We start from the raw sequence: 17,466 nt of genomic DNA on the forward strand, positions 1-17,466 counted from the left end.
GTTTTTATAAAACAAACTGCCCTTACGAATCTCACTGGGCTGCGTGGGTCCTATAATGTATTCTGCTCTCTGATTTAGCACAAATGAGCTCCTAAAGTGCCAAAACTTGCAACAAGTTCATCTGGCACCTAATCCGTCTCTCTGATAGATCCTCAGTGGAGGCAGGAAGAGAGAGAAGATACATGAGACAGGGATCCAGTGCTGCCAGGCTGCTGCTGCTGGGTGACCCCAGGTGTAGGACCAGTGGAACTGGGACTGCTGTCTCAGCCTCAGTGGGAGGCTTTGGGGCAGACCAGAGCCATAGGTGGGACCGCTCACCCATTTGAGGCATGTGTGTGAAGGCCTGCAGTTTCGGGGAGGAACAGGAACGAGGGCAGCAGAACCTGACCCTTGCATAACACGAGTGCCAAGGAATGCCTCGAGTCCTTGCTCAAGCACTAATTGAGGTCTCCGCTTTGCTTGGGGTTTATTTGAGGGAGGAACTCTTTCCTGCAGAGGGGAAGCTGTTCTGCCTGACTCTTGGGCCACCAAAAGTTGCAGCCTTCTCCCAGCCTGTTTTTCTCCTTTTACAGAGCAAAGAGTTCAGTAAACCAAAGCAGTGTCCTGTCAATGTTCATTCCCCTATGAGAACAACACAAACCTGAATTCATAAGAAATTCAGCTGTGAAGTGGCCTCTGAGCTACCAGTATGAGAACATGGAGGGCCCTCCAGGACCCTCCCCACAACAGGAGGAATCCTGTGTACCCCCTTTCCCCTTCAGTCCAGCTGGGGTTTATAGTCTGGGTCACACCAACACACCAAGTGGCTGCTGCCTGCTAAAACAATGAAGCCTTTTCCACCACATTTAGAGCCATTGTCATTATTCACACCATGCACCAAGCTCTCTCGGGAAAGGGCTCCCCAAAGCCTGCCACAAGCCTTGGCTATGAGCTCCTAGAGAGCAGCCCTGTTGACAGGGGATGTCAGGGATGCCACCAGAGCCTCCCTGCTCAGGGAGCTTCTCAGAAGGAAACCCCAAATGAAAGAAGTTTGTGAAATGACTAAAGCTGGAGGGGGTGGAGGGGGAAGCAGATTTTTTCTCCAGAGAGAGCTTCCAAAGAACAAGGTTTTCCCCTTTGTAACATCCATGCTGCTAAGATAGTGCTACCTTGGGATTCTCGTCTTACAGCCTTTCCCTGACCTTTCTCCGTGACGCAAACCTAAGTGGCACTTTTTTCTCCCCTGCACAGTGTTTCAGACCTCACCTGTCATCTTTTTCAGAGCCCTTTTCTCTTCACTAGCAGTGTTGTCAGACCGCTGAACTAAGTAACTTGTGACCTAATTTTGTGATCACTGTTTGCTTGCCTATTGAGATGACACAGATAAGATGGTTTCCCCAATGTTTAAATTACAGAGCAACTGTTAGGAAGCTCAAAACTTTCCATTCTGGATTCAGTGTGCATTCACTGTGGTTTATCACCTTAGTGGTATCAGGACTGCTTACATTGCTAATATTGCACAGCTCCTACACCACAGAGTTACCTGGGGGAATAACCACTCTTGTAACTCCTACAAAGCCTCATCCTCCCAAGTTTTCTGCTGGTGAAATAAGCAGTGGACAGGGTGAAACCCATCTCGAGCCCATGGTGGGAGGCAGGCTTCCCTCAGCCATGCCTGGAGGAATCACACTCCTGGTGCATCACAGATCCAGTCAGCCAGGAGTAATCCACCACTGGATATACACACATTGAGCCTGAGCATTTCCGTTTCCAGGTTCTCCTGATCTCCTTGCTACTCACTTGTCAGCCTGCCTGGCCCCTTCCACACCTGTGCAACGCTGCTGTTTCCTCATTGCAGCTGGATGTGCCTCCTTGCCTCACGCCCAGTCCAGGCATCTGACTTTGCACCGCCCTGAAACACAGGACACGCCATGGATTAATGCACGGCAGGACTCTGCCCTCTCCTCTCGCTGCATTTAAAACACACCTCCCACTTTGGCGCTGCTGCTGATAAAGTCCACCCCTCCTCTCTGTCATGCTTATCTCTGATCAGCTGCTTTGTACTCCGAAGCCCACGACCTGCAGAGGGGGAGGGTGTTTCCATGCCTTGGCCTTTGCCCAGCACAGGCTGTCAAACCTGAGCACTCGGAGCCTTAGGAAGCTCTGGCAAAGCGAATCCCTCTCCCTGCTCCCGGGGCACACACCTTCACACCCCCTCATCTGATGGCTCAGAGCAAGCAGCACAGCACAGCTCCATGTCCATCTGCATTCACGCCTCTGGACGTGGACCCAAGGCTGGAGCAATAGTGGGAGCCCAGCACAAACAACCCGAGAGGCTTTCGTGCAGTTAAAAAGCGTTCCTGGGAAAAGTGGGTGAGCAAGAGCACAGAACACTGCAAACCAAACTAATGGCCAGGGAACCCTTTATATCACAGCACTTTATGAAGCAGAGACAAATAGAACTTGTAGAATTTAAAAAAAAAAAAGAATTGAAGAGTCCATCGCACAAAATACACTTTTTTACCTACTGAGACAAATGTAATTTTTAAAATTAAAATTAAATAGTTTGTATACAACTCCACAGTGAGAAGAAAGTCTTGCACACTTTTAGCAAATAATGAAACAATCCAAATTGCTCCTAAATCCTGTTAAAGCTAGAATTTCCCCTGACTATGTTTACTACAAGTGGCACCAGATGATAGGTTAGCAGAGTGGGCTTTAGAATTGAACCTCCCCCCCAATTAACAGTATAGCCTGAATTTCCCCAGTAAATGAGAACTGTGAGCCTTTCAGGGAAAAACAAATATTGTCTTTGGAAGCTCAGTCACACTGGAAAGCACTAAAAGGAGAATTCTTAGTTTAGTTAAATTAATACCCCTCATCCCCATCATGAGTCTATTTAAGCACAAAAGATGTGTTTTACCATTAATTAAAATAAATATCCTTTAGAATACCAAGAGAAGATTGCTACAGAGGCACTACTGTGTTAAATACCTAACTGAGCACATCATGCAGTACTTGTCTGTGAAGACACAGATGGGTGATCTTGGAGGTTGGCTTTTTCCTTAGAGCTGTTAATTCGACCTAGTGGAGCAAAATACTTTTTGGATGGTTTAAATAAGCCTAAGGCTCATGGTATTTTAAATCTGGATTGGATTTCAGCAAAGGCACTTAAGCTCCTCATATCTGTCAAGACTTCCTTACTGTACAGCCTGACATAAAAGCAACCCAAAAGTTTGTGAAAATATATCTTCACACTGCTCTTAAGATTTTTTAGCTCCAATGGCACTGGAGGAAAGCACAAAACTGCTCATGGCAGATGGGTTTGATAAAGATTTTGGGTGCTTTTGTTGCTATGTGACAGCGTTTCACAGGCAGCCATGCCCTATGTGCTCAAAAGCCACAAGCTGTTTAAAATTAATTGTTTTAGAAGTCCCAGTTTCTGTTGTGAAGGAAACACCCACCAAAACTATCGGCAAGGTCCTCCACACAAGCTTCTCTGCCTATGTGGACTGGCCTCAGATTGCATTTCTAATGCTGCCACGGCAAGCAAGGACCAAAACCCTTCAAGATCTGTCCCAAACGCTTCCCCCTTGCTGCAGGGCCTCTGTAAAGAGAGCTCTTGGTTTAAATATTTTCTTTTGGCCTTCCTGAGTCGCAGTTCTAGAGCAAAGGAATGTTCTGATGAATTTGATACCAGAAGAGGTTATTTCTTAGACTTTAATGAAGTCCAGAATATTTCAGAGGAAGGGGGAATTAGAAGAATTTGACTTGGTGCGTGTCTCAGACCTGGAGTCCCCATGGTAATTCCGCAGGGAACAAATAGCTTTGCACAGCCGAGCACAGGGCAGGTGTTATTGCAGGCTGTCCAAAGTCCACGTGGGAGGTGCGTGCCACTGGTAAACAGCAGAGAATGCGTAAGGGAAATGGGAAGGGCTTGAGTCTCACTTTGACAGAGGACAAGTAGTACTTCTCAGGCCTTAATGGGGAGTGTTGTGGATACAGGGATGCAGAGCTGAGCTCCCTTGGTCCACAAACACTGCACCCTCCTTATCTCCCCAGCGCTTCTCACACTGCCTGGTGATGGTATCTAAAGTGACCCTAGAACAAAACAGCCAGCTGATAAGGAGGGGAGCTGATAAAGATGAGGGCAGGGTTTGTCCTCAGAGCCAGGCTGTTTTCAAGACTGCTAGTGGCCATGGAAGACAGTGGGGCCAAGGGACAAGCAGATGCTGCTGCTCACTTGCAGTCTGCAGGGCTTTGGTGCAGGCTGTGCCGAGCTTGGGGACAGCAGCAGCCCCTCTCCCTGCACCACTGCTGGCTTCCACTCCTGCAGCTCTGGTCTCCCTGTGGCTTCACCCAAGGGAAAGCCTGCCCATCACTGTGGATCGCTTCATATCCCTGCCTGGCCATGCCAGTGCCTCTGGTTCAGCCCACGTAGGCAGGCTGGGGAACCAAGGTGGGACTCTGTGTTGTGACCCTGGTTTGACCCCCAAAGCTGCACTGCCTGCTGTGTGTGAGCCAGACCGGGTCCCTTACCAGCGTCTGTGCCTGTGCCAAGCAGCATCGAGTCACCCCGAAGGCAGGAAGACCTCTGCTGGGCACATGCTGAATATTACTGAAAGTGTAAAATGCAAACACTGGAAGGGGATTAACTCTTACATAAGAAAACCTGTGTAGAACAGTCCAATGCACTAAGAAATGATCTTGCTCTTTTCCTTCCTGGTGTTAAAATACTTAACCTGAGTTTCCAGCTCTGCTTGAGTCATATCATCAGCAGCAAAGAATGTAAAACCTGACTCTGGTTTTAACATACCTTCTGCTGGAGGTTTGTAAACCACAAGGCTGTCAACTTGTACGGATTCTCCCCATGTGAGTCCCAGTCTCTACAGTCGGCAGGCAAAGGTAAGGAATGTACCAGGGCAGGAGGAGATGTGAGCTCACAGCGAGTGCAAGGAGCTGACATGACCCCTTGAAATCCTACACATAAAGGCTGGTTCCTGGAGAGGGGGCATGGGCAACGCTCTTTCACAACCCAGGGTATGCATAGATCAAAACACATCTGTTTCCACAAAAAGCTGAGCCATTGTGTGGCACCAGACAGAGCCGTACATCTCGCTGACTAGATGTGGTGTGAGTGTTTCAGAGGGAGAAAGGAGGAATGAAATGCTCTTGCCAAGGCAGGGAGGCCTCCAGGCAAGTGGCTTTAATAAATACCGTCTCCAGGAGGTCACTAAGCCTGGCAGTCTTGCCTGCGGGTTAAGACACACAGATGGGCATAGTCAAGGGAAGTTGCACATTTTTCTTTGCATAAATACTGGAACTGGTTTAGTCATATGCTGAGTGGCATGCTTAGGGGGAATGCAGATTCTTGAGCTCGGGAGTTATTTGCATGTGATTTGGATTCTTTGTCTCTTTGCTTTATAAGTACCGAGTAGATGATTTAAGCAAAGATCTTGCAACTCTGCCCTCTCCATGGTTTCTCATTGCTGCCTCACAAGAAGCCCAAGGTTGCTGTTCCTCACTGTGGTTGCCTGTAGATTTAATGCTGGGTGAGTTTTTAGCTGCTGGATGGTCTGTGCTGGAGACATGCAGCAGCCAGCCACGGATCTGTTTGTCCATGCAATCAGGCATGGCATCTGGAAAGTCCTACTCCTGCCTGTGGCCAAAGGGGAGGGCGGGTGCAGTGGTGCTTCCCTTGGATTTTGGTCTCTTGCAGACTTGGGCAGGCATGCCACGCTCCTTGCCTGTCCTTGGGCTGAGATGCCCCCAGGAGCCGTGGGGTTCCGTGCAGCCCAGCTGCCAGGCTGTTCCCTCTCTGGGGCTGAGCACACCCTGGGCAGACTCTCACTCGCAGTGGGAGGGCAGAGTCTCAGTGGAGCCTGCCACCTCTGCTGGCTGTGGTGGTGGCTGCGTTAGGGCAGCCAGCTGGGTTTGTGCTCTCCCGTGGGACTGCGGGTGCAGCCGTGGGACTGCGGGTGCAGCCCTGGGCCTGTGGCACAGCTGGGGCCTTTGCCATCACTCACACACTCCCCATCCTCCCTGCCAGGGTGACAAATCCCTCCCTTGGCCTTGCATGCTGCAGTGCTCAGGGCTCATTTCACCATGTTGTGGCCAGAATCCTTTTATGAATCCAGCCGGGATCACCACAGCCTTCAGGGGGGTTAGGAGCAGGGTTTCTGATCTGCCCACTGGGCTTGGGAATGATGCTCTTGCTTCCCAGCACAACTTACTGATCTGCCACTTTGAAATGTATTTCCAAATTTGTGTGTGCATGTGAGTATTTCTAACGGGGTCTTTCCCTATCAGATGAGATAGCCACCCTGTGAAATGGCCCATCATGAATCATGGGACAATCAAATTACCTGCCCGCACTTGATACTTTTTTACAGATGCTGTATAAAAGCACTTCAGTCTTAAACCTGAGTGTCTCTTTGTTTATTGCACCTCAACAGCCAGAGAAGTTCAGGGCTGTTGTGTGAACTAAGGGAGCCCTAAATCTGGTTGACAAATCCCTGGGGGAGAAGGTGGCAGGAAGGGGAAGGAACTTCTCCTCACCTATCATCATTTGATGGCTCTTCAGTGTCTGGTGGCTCAGAATGGACACTGTTAATGTTCCTCCAAAGATTGTTACATTTTTAATCAGCCTCTTCTTTCCAAGGCATTTTCCAAATACTCCCCGACAATTTTCTCTTGCCTAAAATTGAATTCAAGAAACTTGAGCCAGCCTAAATACAATCCCTTCTCACTGTGGGTGGCTCAAAGGAGACCAATTCTGGCACACACGTGTTTTTGTGGGAAAGAACTCCAGATGGCTTGAGTTTCTAAGCCACCCTGGCATGCCGTACGCGCTATGTCAGCCTAGAAGAGAGCTCTGCTAAACCAGTCTAACCTAAGGTTGCTGAAATGCTTTTGTGGACACTGCTCCCACCCTGTCCAAAGTCACAGGTGAGGGGTTTTCCTCCACCAATTATAGCCAAGCCCCAGAACAAGAAACTGCCTCACAGCCTTTCACGGAGGGAAACCTCTGCCTTGCAGGTTTTGCAGAATGAGAGTGATGGAAGGAAAACCAAGCCTTACAGTTCTAAGGAAATAATATAAAAGGACCAACAGATGCGTCTACTGTGTCTTGGATGTGTCCACTATGAGAACAGAGATCCAGTTCTGTGGGCTGGAATGGGGCAGAAGAGCATCCCAGGTTACTTGGCAAAACCCCAGCAGCTTTAACTTTATGGGTGACATGATGTGATAAAAGCTGATTTATGAAGAGGAGACAAAACAAAGGCCAGAACCCCAGCCTGGTGCAGCCACCTCAGCTCAAGATGAAAGCTGCCCAGAAGGCTTGCTCCAGCGATGATCCCTTTTCCACTGATACCTTGTTGCACTCACGTGGGGTCCCAGCTCTAGTGCTGGAGTTAGGCAGGCACACTCCCTTTTACCTTCCCTCACCTCCTGTCCACCATGTGGATACCACCTTCAGAGCCTGTACAGGTCTTATTCAGTGGGTTAAGGATAGGAAAATCCACAGGACCCCATCCTCAGCCCCCAAACACGTCCCCTTGAAGCTGATTGTGAGGTGCAAATCAAACCCAGATTATCTGGTGCTAGACCAGGAATAGATAAAGCTTGGGAAGTGCTGCTATCCTGCTGCGACATCCCGGTGAAAAAGTGTTCCAGGGTCTGTTCCCTGTTGCAAAAGTTTGCAATGCAGCCAGAGATGTAAAGCAAACAAAAAAACCCCAAACAAAACAAAACATGAAAGCAGCTGTGCTGCTAAGAAAAATGAGTGCTTAGAGCTGCCCGAGCTGACAGACCTGAAGGAAATGTGAAAGGTCACTAACCCGTGGGCTCTGCTAGCACTGCCCACCACGACAGCTGCTCAACTGAGATCTCTGGTGACCGGCAAGGAGCAGGGAAAGATGGAGCTGGATTCTTAATTTTAGGGCAGCAGGGACATCCAGTGAGGAGCAAATGCAAACAGTTCCTTTCAGATGAGGCAGTAAACTCTGAGGTGAGGTGTTTGCCACCTGCAAACTTAAAAGGTTAAGGAGGGAGGTGCCAAAGTGAAGGGAGTCCAACAAAACAAAGGCCCAGTTCTCCTGGGTAGTTAACAATTTGCTCTAGTTAAATCTAACCCACTGAGAGATGACAGAAACACACAGATTATCAGTTTGGGTCAATGTTAATGAGGGAAATAAAATGAGGAGACATACTTTAAATTCCAGTGACACAATCAGCGAACTCCTTTCATCACTTTGTGACAGTGAAAGAAGTCCTTTATAATTAACTTAATTTATAATTAACCTGGAATAGAGGTGCTTCCCTTTTAATGCAGGGAAAGCTGAAATGAGGAAGCCCTCAGGGATAAAAACGCTGTAGTGACATGTGGCCATGCAGCCCCAGCTGGTATCCAGCACAGACTGGACCTTGCTGGCACAAATCTCCCTCTGAGGCGGTGCTTTGGGAGCCCGAGTGCCTCTCACCCTCCTGCCACACTGCACTGTGGCTCCTTGAGTCACTTTGTCTTCCAAGAGCAGGCTAAAGCTTCTTCCTGGAAGTCTGGCTGTATTCCTCCGTGGTATCCAGCCAAGCCCTAGAGTTTTCCCCAAGGATGGAATGGGGCTGGAAGACACCACGGTGGGGAGAGCACTAGATCTGCAGAAGGGCCCAGGAAATTGTGGGCAACTAAACTCTTCAGGGAGTCATGACTATCCAAACAAAAAGGCAGAAACTCCTCAGATGAGACCAACTAATGTGCTGTGGTAGCAGTAGAGAGAACCAGGCACTTCAACAGCAGAAGCAGAGGATTGCCTAAATTCAAGTCCCCTAGATATTCTAAGTGAGAGAAAGCAGCCTGTGAGTATATATAGAAATACAATGTATATATCTATTATGGTGTTACAGAATAATATTTCGTCTGTAACAACAACCAGGGGCTATTGCTGAGAACAGAACCCCATCCAGACAGTATTGACATAAATAATTCCCTAATGATGGTGTGAGAGAAAGATGCAGCCTTTGCCTAATGCACTGAGAATGAACTTACAGAGACAAGAACAAATCTGCCCCGAAGGAAGTGAAAAGACAAACCCTAATTTAAAGCAAATGGTAAGCTTTCTCCCACACTAGAAAGGGTGAGGGGTTTCTCTTGTCATTATTTTACCAGCACAACCTTTGGATTGGAGCAGTTCTCCCTGCATGGTCAGTGTCAGTGATCTGAGGGGCAGTGGCTGAAGCAGTGGTGCCCTCCCAGGGGCACCTTCCCAAACCAGGGGAAAGCCATGTCTAATGACAGTAGTGACTAGCCAGGGATAAACACCAATGGCTAAGGTGTACATTTTCTCACAGGAGATGAATAAGAGTAACACTCAGCACGCTGCACCCTTTGCTTCCGAAGCAAATCTGGGATATTGATAGGGAATTACAGGGAAATCAGACTGGCCCATTGTTTGTTGAGGTACAAGGTGTGCTTTGTTTCACTTTGTGCAGGGAGGCTGGGATCACCCCTAGCGGGTGGGATTGGCCAGTGTGGCCTTGCTTTGCAGCCCTTTACCGACCTTCTGAAGGGGAAGAACACCCACTGTGTCCCCTGTTTTTGTCCCACTTCATCCCTGGGAAAGACACAGGACAGTGGGGCAACTCCGCCTCGTAGCCTCAGAACAAACGCCTCGCTGATTTCACTCAAGGCAAGGAGTGCTTTAAATGGAAAGAGCAAAGGCTTCTCTGCTAAACCAAGCAGGCTGCCAGCGCAGAACACTCCAGGAAAACAAACAGCGCCGTCTCCGTGTGCTATCAGAAAGGTGATTCGCCGTCGGAAGGGTCAGAGGGAGAAACTCCAGGCTAGAAGAGCAGCCCACGTGAAACGTGTGTTTCGGGAGTCGGAGGGCCCAGCGCTGCAAGGAGGAGAGAAGCCTCCGGGGATTTCACAGAGCTGAAAGGAAAACAAATACACAAACCCAGCCGACCAAAGAGAGTTTGCTCAACCCCTCACACGTGCCAGGGACCGGGGGAACAACTGCACAGTAACTCAGGGGCCTAAAGCCTGTCTCTAACACGAGATCCCGGCTAGCACCGCTGGAGAATGGGGCTAAATTAAGGTGGAATTAGTTGGGAATTCTCCAAACTCTCCGTGGAGGGGGCTTGCTCTCAGTGGCATTTGCTACCTGCAGGAACTCTGCTCCCGCAGTTAACTCCTGACTTCTGGACCGCACTTGTTAGTGGAGTTAGCTGGAGATGAGAGCATGGGCGGGATTTTCCCTACAGCACTTGCAGTCAGCATTTTGTCCTCTTGATGCACCCCAGTCACAGGGCTGCAACCCGAGCTTGTGACTTGTTAGTTCCAACGCAGCTCAGCTTTGCTAAAATGCCACGGGAATGTTCTGAAATGGGTGTGGGGGAAATCTGGGGCAAAGGATGGTGTCAGGAGTCAGGATGCTCGAATGAAGTTCCAGCAGCCTCCCGCAGGGCAGCGTGCGTCCCACCACCACCCAGCCACAGATTCCTGCTCTGTGTTGAGGTGCCGGGCACAGCCCTTCCAGGAGTGACCTGCAGGCAGGTTCCTCGCAGGCTGGCCAGTGCTCAGAGAGCAGCTCTCACTGCGGCTTTACAGGCAGCACCGGGAAGCTGCGTGCCATTAGCGTCACTTCAGGCCTCAGGGAAACTGAGGCACAGAGGCCTGAGGGCTCTGCTGAAGCCCATGCAAAGGTACAAGGCGATCCAGAGACACGGCCCCTCCAGAGACCCTCGGGGCAGTCCCGGTCGCTGCTTTCTGGGGGCGCAGGAAAGGGGAATGGCAGGCGCTGGGCACTCCCTGGGACAGCTGCCTCCTCTCCCTGTCCTGCCGGCTGTGCACAGCCCTGCCCGGCCTCTTTCTCCCCGAACAAAGCATTTCTCTTTTCCCTCCGGAGCCTTTTGCAACCGAAATGGAACCAGCGAGATCGTGCTACTTTTCCAAAGCCGCAGCCTGAGTTCTCACATCTCCTTAGAGCCGCACACCAGCAGCATTAACCTTTTAGGCACTGCTGAAAGGCTGACACGGGCTGTACCGAGCCCTCGGCTTTCATTTGGCAGCGAGGATTTGTAGCCGGGGTGTCCCGCCGGTCCAGGCTCCTTGCAGACACCAGGCTGGGTTGGGAGAGCACAGGAACACGAGAACTCCCAGCCCTGATTTTAGGCACAGATCGCCCAACAAAAAGCAGCCACAGAGCAGCTCTCCGGCTCCCGGGATCGGAGCCAACAGACGCTGCAGAGCAGCTAGGAGAGCTCACAGCAAGGATTTCTAAGATCACGCAGAAGCAAACAATCACCGCTTCTGAAAATCATACACAGACTGCCCGCACGGGACAGTAACCCAGAGAGGGCTCCCGCTGCCCCTGTAAATGGCCGGGAAGCTCCGGCCCCAACAGCTGCCATTGATCAATCCCTTCTTCCCCCGCTCCCCCCGGATCATGTGATGCCCCTGCCCGGCTGAGTTCAGCTGCCGGAGCTCGGCGCTGCGTCACTCCGTGCTGGAGAAGGGGCTCGGGGCTGCTCTCGGCACCATGGACAAAGTGAGTGCCGCCTGCGAGCCGGGCTGCAGCGCCCAGCAGCACTGGGACTGCGGCTCGGCTGCCTGTGGGCTTTGGGCGTGCTGCCAGGGGTAGGAGGAGAAGAGGATTAGCGGAGGGGAAATGCGAGGCTGATGTATGGCTGTGGGAGGAATAGTTAGGGCTGACCAGCCGTATTTCTTCTCTTCTCTAGCGTGTTACCTAAGTGGGGAAGCTGAGGAATGTTTATACTCTCGAGTACTCTAAAGGTCCATTTACAGCCCTACGGTTTCCAGACTCTTCATACTTTTTCCCCCCTTAACGTGTATTTTCCTTCTGGAAAAACGCCTTTTGGGATGCGGGACTGGGTTAACTCTCAATGCAACAGGAGAGGAAAGCGGGCTGGCAGTGCATTCTAAGCCAGCCCTGATGCCGCAGCTTCCCTTTCCTGGAAAGACCCCCCGGGCGCAGCGGCTGCATTCCAGAGCCAGGAGGCAGAGTTAGAGCCGTGGGGATAAGCACTGCAGTGACTCCAGGAACCCTGACCTCAGCAGGCTGTGTGTGAGCAGGCATCGGGGCAACGACAGCGTCAGGGGGCTGGGGGCAATTTGGAAAATTTGCAATTTGCCTCCCTCCCTGAGCCTGCCCACGGTTAATAGCTCACTGCACAGCTGGTGAATCACCTCCTGCACGGGGCTTGTGCGCCCAGCTTTGGGTAACTGCGGGGGCTCCCGGGGTGGCCTCTGTGGGAAGCTGCCAGAAGCTTCCCCCAGGTCGGGCAGAGCCAAGGCCAGCAGGCTCCAGGATGGATGCAGTGCTGGCCAAGGCTGAGCCCTTGAGCCACGGTAGGAGTGCTTCTGTGATAACACCCTGCAGCCTGTGGTGAAGGCCATGGTGAGGCAGCTGTCCCTCTGCAGCCCCTGGATGTCAACAGGCAGGCAGAAATCCACTTGTGCAGCCCAGGGAGGACTCTGTGCCGGAGCAGGGGGATGCCTGGAGAAGGCTGTGAGCCTGTGGAAAGGGAGCTGTGATGGAGCAGTTGGTGAAGAGCTGCAGCTCACATGGAGGACTCACACTGGAGGGGACAGTGAGAGGGACCCACAATGAGCAGGGGAGAACTCCTCTCCTTGAGCAGTGGCAGAAACACCCTGTGCTGAGCTGACTGGAAGCCCCCTTTTCCTGCCTCCCTGCGCCATTGAAGGGGAAGAGGTAGAGCCCGGGAAATCATTTCTAAGGCCTATTTCACTTCTCAGTATCCTGCTCTGATTTTAATTGGTAATGAATTCAATTAATTTCCCCAGGTTGACTTTGTTTTGCCTGTGACAGTAATCAGTGAGCAACCTCTCCCTGTCTTTGTTTCAACTCAGGAGCCTTTTGTTGTATTTTCTGCCCCCATCCAGTTGTGATAGAGTGGCTTTGGTGGGTACCTGGCATCCAGCCAGGGCCAACCCACCTTGAGGTGACACCTCCTTGTCACCTGATGCTGCTTAGGGCAGTGGGAGACCCCCGTGGCTGCTGGGACAGGCAGGTGGCCTGACTCAACCCTTCCTCTAGCACAAAACTCACGTTTGGGTCTGCCAGAGCTGCTTTGTGCCCTGGCCCAAGGAGAATTGGAGGTCCTGCCTTGGGATAGACTAACTCCTGTGGTTTGGCCCTGCAGGGACTGGTTGTTACTCAGCTGGATGTTGAGCCTGGTGAGTGCATCAAGGTCAAAGGGAAGATCCAGTCTGATGCCAAAGGGTGAGTGAGGTGGAGAATGGATTGATGGGGCACTGGGGGAAGCCAGAGCTCCTGCTGTGTTCGGCTTGTGAGCCCTGGCTGGAGCCACTGCACCCTCTGTGCACTGGCTGCGTTTCCCCAGGTTTGCTGTGAATGTCGGGAAGGACAGCAACACCCTCATGCTGCATTTCAACCCTCGCTTTGACTGCCACGGGGATGTCAACACCATCGTGTGCAATTCCAAGGAGGATGGCATGTGGGGGGAAGAGGACAGGAAGGCTGACTTTCCCTTCCAGCATGGTGACAAGATTGAGGTGAGGCTCCAGGAGCGTGTCCAAGGCCAAGCTTTTTAATGCTGCCCTGTGCCTCTGCCGTGCAGAAGGAGCATGGAAAGGGGAATGAGCCACAGGGGAAGAGTTGGGCAGCTCAAGCCAAGGAATCATCTAGAGCTGTGCTGCTTGGGTCCATGCCCAGCAGCTCACACTCTGGGCTCCTGTTGGAAGCCGTGCACCTCGGAGCAGGATCAGCACTGAGGTGACACTCGGACTGGCTCTGCCTCATCCCACGGATGCAGAAGCTTCCTCCCTGCTGAGCATGGCCTTGGCAGCGGCGGCCAGCTCGCATATTCTGCCCCAGACTGGAGGTGGTGGGGAGTGAGGAAAGCCTGGGAGCTGTGATGTGTCAGCCTTCATTCGTTCCTTCCCTCTCACTTCTCTCTACAGATATGCATCTCCTTCGATGAAACCGAGGCCACGGTGAAGCTGCCTGAGGCGGAGTTCAAGTTCCCAAATCGTCTGGGCATGGAGAAAATCGAATACCTGGCTGTGGAGGGTGACTTCAAAGTCAAAGCCATTAAGTTCAGCTAACAGCTATAGCTTGGTTTGTTTTGTTTTCTGCCCCGTGTAGCGAAATAAAGCGAAACTTGCAATGGCTGCTTCCTCTGCTGTTTCCTGCTCTAATCTGCTTGCTCCTATCTGTGCTACGGGTGGGCAAGGAAGGGATGTGTATCCAGCCATTCTCCTCCTTACACTGCAGCCTTGCAGCTGGTACTGAGCTAGACATGAGCTAGGCAAGGCCTGACTCACTGAGCGAAGCTGCCTTAGCACAAGTTGCTCCATTCACCCTGCTGGCTACACCGAGTGGTCCCTGTCTGATTTCTCAAGGGTAGGACTAATCCCAGCCAGACGCAAGTGTACCAGCTCTGACCATGAAATGCTGCTCCCTGCTGGGGATGGGGGACTGACAGGGAACACAGGGCATGGCTTGTGCTCTTGCCAAGAGCTTTGCTTTCCCAGAATGTGCTCAGCAGTTGTGTGCATTGCAGGCTGGCACTGGTGTACCCGAGGAGCAGCCAAGAGGAGGCAGGCTGGGCTACCTGCACTTGCTGGGGAAAAGATGGGGAATGAAAGGTGAAGCTCGACAGAAAGCTTAGGAATGACTTGAGAAAATCCAGGCTGTCCCTGCTGCTCATAACCTGAGGTGTTGACACTGCCAGAGACAGAGGATCAGGTAGCAGGAAGTTGGGGGCTGCCTATCAGCTATGAGTGACAAACCCTGAGGCAGCCTGTGGGTCAGTGTCTGAAACCCTTCCCTGCTTGAAGGGCTGTATCCAACAGAGTAACCCAGGCCATTTAATCCTGACTGCACTGAACACAACCAGCTGCAGCTAGGCAGATGAAGAAGGAAAAAAGCTTAGCAAAGAGTCGCTTCTGCTTACACCCCCTGTGCTCACGCAGTGCCTTGGAGTGTATCTGCTACTGCTCTTTCCCCACAGCCTGCCACTCATGCTGACCTGAGACAGGGCTGGAGCTGGGACTGCTGTGGCATTTGAGGACCGAATGGCAAGTAAGGAAATCCTGCATGCTGTGTGGAACTGAGAGCCTGGACAGGTTGCTTCTGTGGCTGTGTGGCTGTGCTGCCCGGTGTGGCTCGGTCAGTAAGAGCCTCTGCAGGTGGGGCCTTCTTAGCCAAACGCTGCTCCCCTGCTGGAATGTGATCCCTGCTGGCTAATCTGGGCACAGCTGCTCCTTCAACAGCTGAGCAGCTGGGTCAGTTGCTTGGGTAGGGCAGTACTCCTCTGTGGAGCATTTCAGCCATCCCAGGCTTTTTATGGGGAGGCCGACAGGCTGCCTTGGTGTCCGCAGCGCTGTCCCGCACTGCAGCAGCTGCTCAGAGCTGGGCCCCCCCAGGGCAGAGGCAGGAGCACGGATAATGGAGGGATTCACTCCTGTCCTGCATCTACCCCATCATTTATTTATGGGACAGGAAGCTAAGTGTTTAGAGGATTGGGTGTGTTTATTAGGGAAAGCTCAAGGCAAGTCTTGCTGGTGTGCTTTGCCTTGCCAAGTAGGACTTGGGATTTTTGTGTTGCATGTGGGGTATTTGGGGTTGGAAGCTGGGGAAAAGAGAAGGCTTTTTGTCTTGTTTCTCCCTCTGTCACAACACCTGGCTGAAGGTAATACATATACATACTGAAAATGTATAAGGCCCTGATGTAGCAGTGGCAGAGGAGAGCTTACAGCTCTGTGTGTGTCTCTGTTCCAGGCTGCCCTGGTCAGACGAGGTCTGTGTGCCTCAGAACTGACAAGAATAAATCTAATCCCATTTTTTGCCCTTAAGCTGGCAGTCCTGATTGCCAGGTAGGTTAGCTACAAGTGTTCCTGGCTGTGGTGCTCAGCATACAAAGAGCGCCTTCCTGGGGGCCACCCCCTCCTGGACTTCCCACAAGAATTAGCTTTATCCTGCTTTTCAGTGCTGGCAGTTACCACTCAGGAGACCATAAAATGGGAGAAAGGGTAGGAAGGAAGCGTCCCTTTGCCAGCATTTCCTGCTGCTTGAGTCTTTTCTCCCATGTCCAAGAGCTATAAATAATCCTGTTCCTCTAAGAGACACCAGTAAATGCAGAGTGCCCTGGCTGGCTCCTGGAGTGGTGACAAGGCTTTGTCTCCTACTAGAGCCATAGGGAAAGCCAGAGCACCGTGGCCTGCTACAGAGGAGAGGGTCACAGCAAATGGGAAAGTGACACTTGTCCCTGCCAAATGCGCTCTCCTGGACCACACAGGGAACTCATGTCAAGATTCCTGGGAGAGGTCTGAGCCCTGCTTGATGTGGGGAGGAGCAGAAAGCACCACAACATGGCCAAAGGGTTTTCTTTCTTTTTTGAATTTAAATCCTGTGCAGTGTGCTGTCACCATTTTATTTCTTTACAGCATCAAGGAGAGAGAAAATGGAACCTCAAAACCCACTACAGAACAGCTGTGAGGCTGTGTTTTATAACATGGACACTTAGCTGGGTGTGAGGGAAATAATTCTTAAGTAGAGCAGGCTACTCAGGGAAGTGGTGGAATCATCATGCCTGCAGACACTTAGAAAAGGTGGAGATGTGGCACAGTGGTGGATTTAGTGGTGTTAGGTTCACAGCTGCACTTGACCTTAAGGGTCTTTCCTAACCTAAATTATTTCATGAACACAGATTAAGTGATAGGTGCTTTCACCTCACACCTTGGAAGATGAGAACAAATAACCAATCGTAAAAAAAAGATGAGTTTGGAAGCAATAGATTGGACAGGAATTAAAGTCTCATGCACAGCTTAGAAGAGCAGTGAGGGCTAAGACAGACCAGCAGCTTTGTCTTCTCAGAAAATAACCTCTCCCTGAGCAGTTCACATTAACCTCACTAGACAGAAATAGGCCATCCAAGTGACTGTGGCTACACGAGCCTGCGTGTGGCACTGTTCGTCACAGCCTCAAAAGACATTCAGAGGACACCGTGCACCCAGGAGCTGGGTGCGAGGGAAGCTGAGGGGCAGCCCCAGGCCAGGCACGAGAAGCCAGCAGGGTCGCTTCCCATGGAATTTACAAGCAAAATGTTGCCTGACAATTTCTTCCAAACGATACACATACAAAATTCACCAACAACTCGGGTACAAAATGAGGAGGCTAACACCAAACCAGCTCTGCCAGAGGTGACTGCAGTGTTCCTCCCTTGTGCCCTCACCTCCCACTCCCTCAGCCCCAATTCCAGCATTTACTAACCAAAGAATATTTTACCACCAGGGTGTGATGGAGGGTTGGGCACATGACTGGATGTTGCTGGGGCAGGATATCTTTGGGGTCAGACAGGTACACACCCTGTACCCGTCCTGTCCAGGCTGTGGGCAGGAGCTGAGGGATGACGGCAAGTCCTGCCATGCTGAGGCCCCCACGGTGAGGGCACGCTCCCTCCTTTCGCAAACCAAACACC

General features: G+C 51.5%; 2 protein-coding genes across 2 annotated transcripts in view; one reads left to right on the forward strand and one right to left on the reverse strand.

Moving 5' to 3' along the window:
- The window catches only part of SEPTIN11 (septin 11), a 78,812-nt gene that overhangs the window by 58,311 nt on the left and 3,035 nt on the right, over nucleotides 1-17,466 (reverse strand). The window contains exon 4 of the mRNA XM_086890790.1: nucleotides 1,780-1,891. The gene's annotated coding sequence lies outside the window, so the exon portion shown is untranslated. The remainder of the gene's footprint in view (nucleotides 1-1,779; nucleotides 1,892-17,466) is intronic.
- Nucleotides 11,034-14,155, forward strand: LOC111929493 (16 kDa beta-galactoside-binding lectin). Its single transcript, XM_023927107.2, has 4 exons — nucleotides 11,034-11,528; nucleotides 13,165-13,244; nucleotides 13,366-13,537; nucleotides 13,946-14,155. Exons 1-4 carry the CDS (start codon nucleotides 11,520-11,522, stop codon nucleotides 14,087-14,089), a joined length of 405 nt encoding a protein of 134 aa, XP_023782875.1. The 5' UTR covers nucleotides 11,034-11,519; the 3' UTR covers nucleotides 14,090-14,155.

Source organism: Cyanistes caeruleus, chromosome 5 (assembly GCF_971803275.1).
Source record: "Cyanistes caeruleus chromosome 5, bCyaCae1.hap1.1, whole genome shotgun sequence".
Lineage (NCBI taxonomy): Eukaryota > Metazoa > Chordata > Aves > Passeriformes > Paridae > Cyanistes > Cyanistes caeruleus.

Bases quoted from the DNA above. Each gene is read 5' to 3' on its own strand.
- LOC111929493 (XM_023927107.2), top strand. The intron at 13,245-13,365 runs GTGAGTGAGGTG...GCGTTTCCCCAG, and splicing joins ATCCAGTCTGATGCCAAAGG to GTTTGCTGTGAATGTCGGGA. The intron at 13,538-13,945 runs GTGAGGCTCCAG...TTCTCTCTACAG, and splicing joins AGCATGGTGACAAGATTGAG to ATATGCATCTCCTTCGATGA.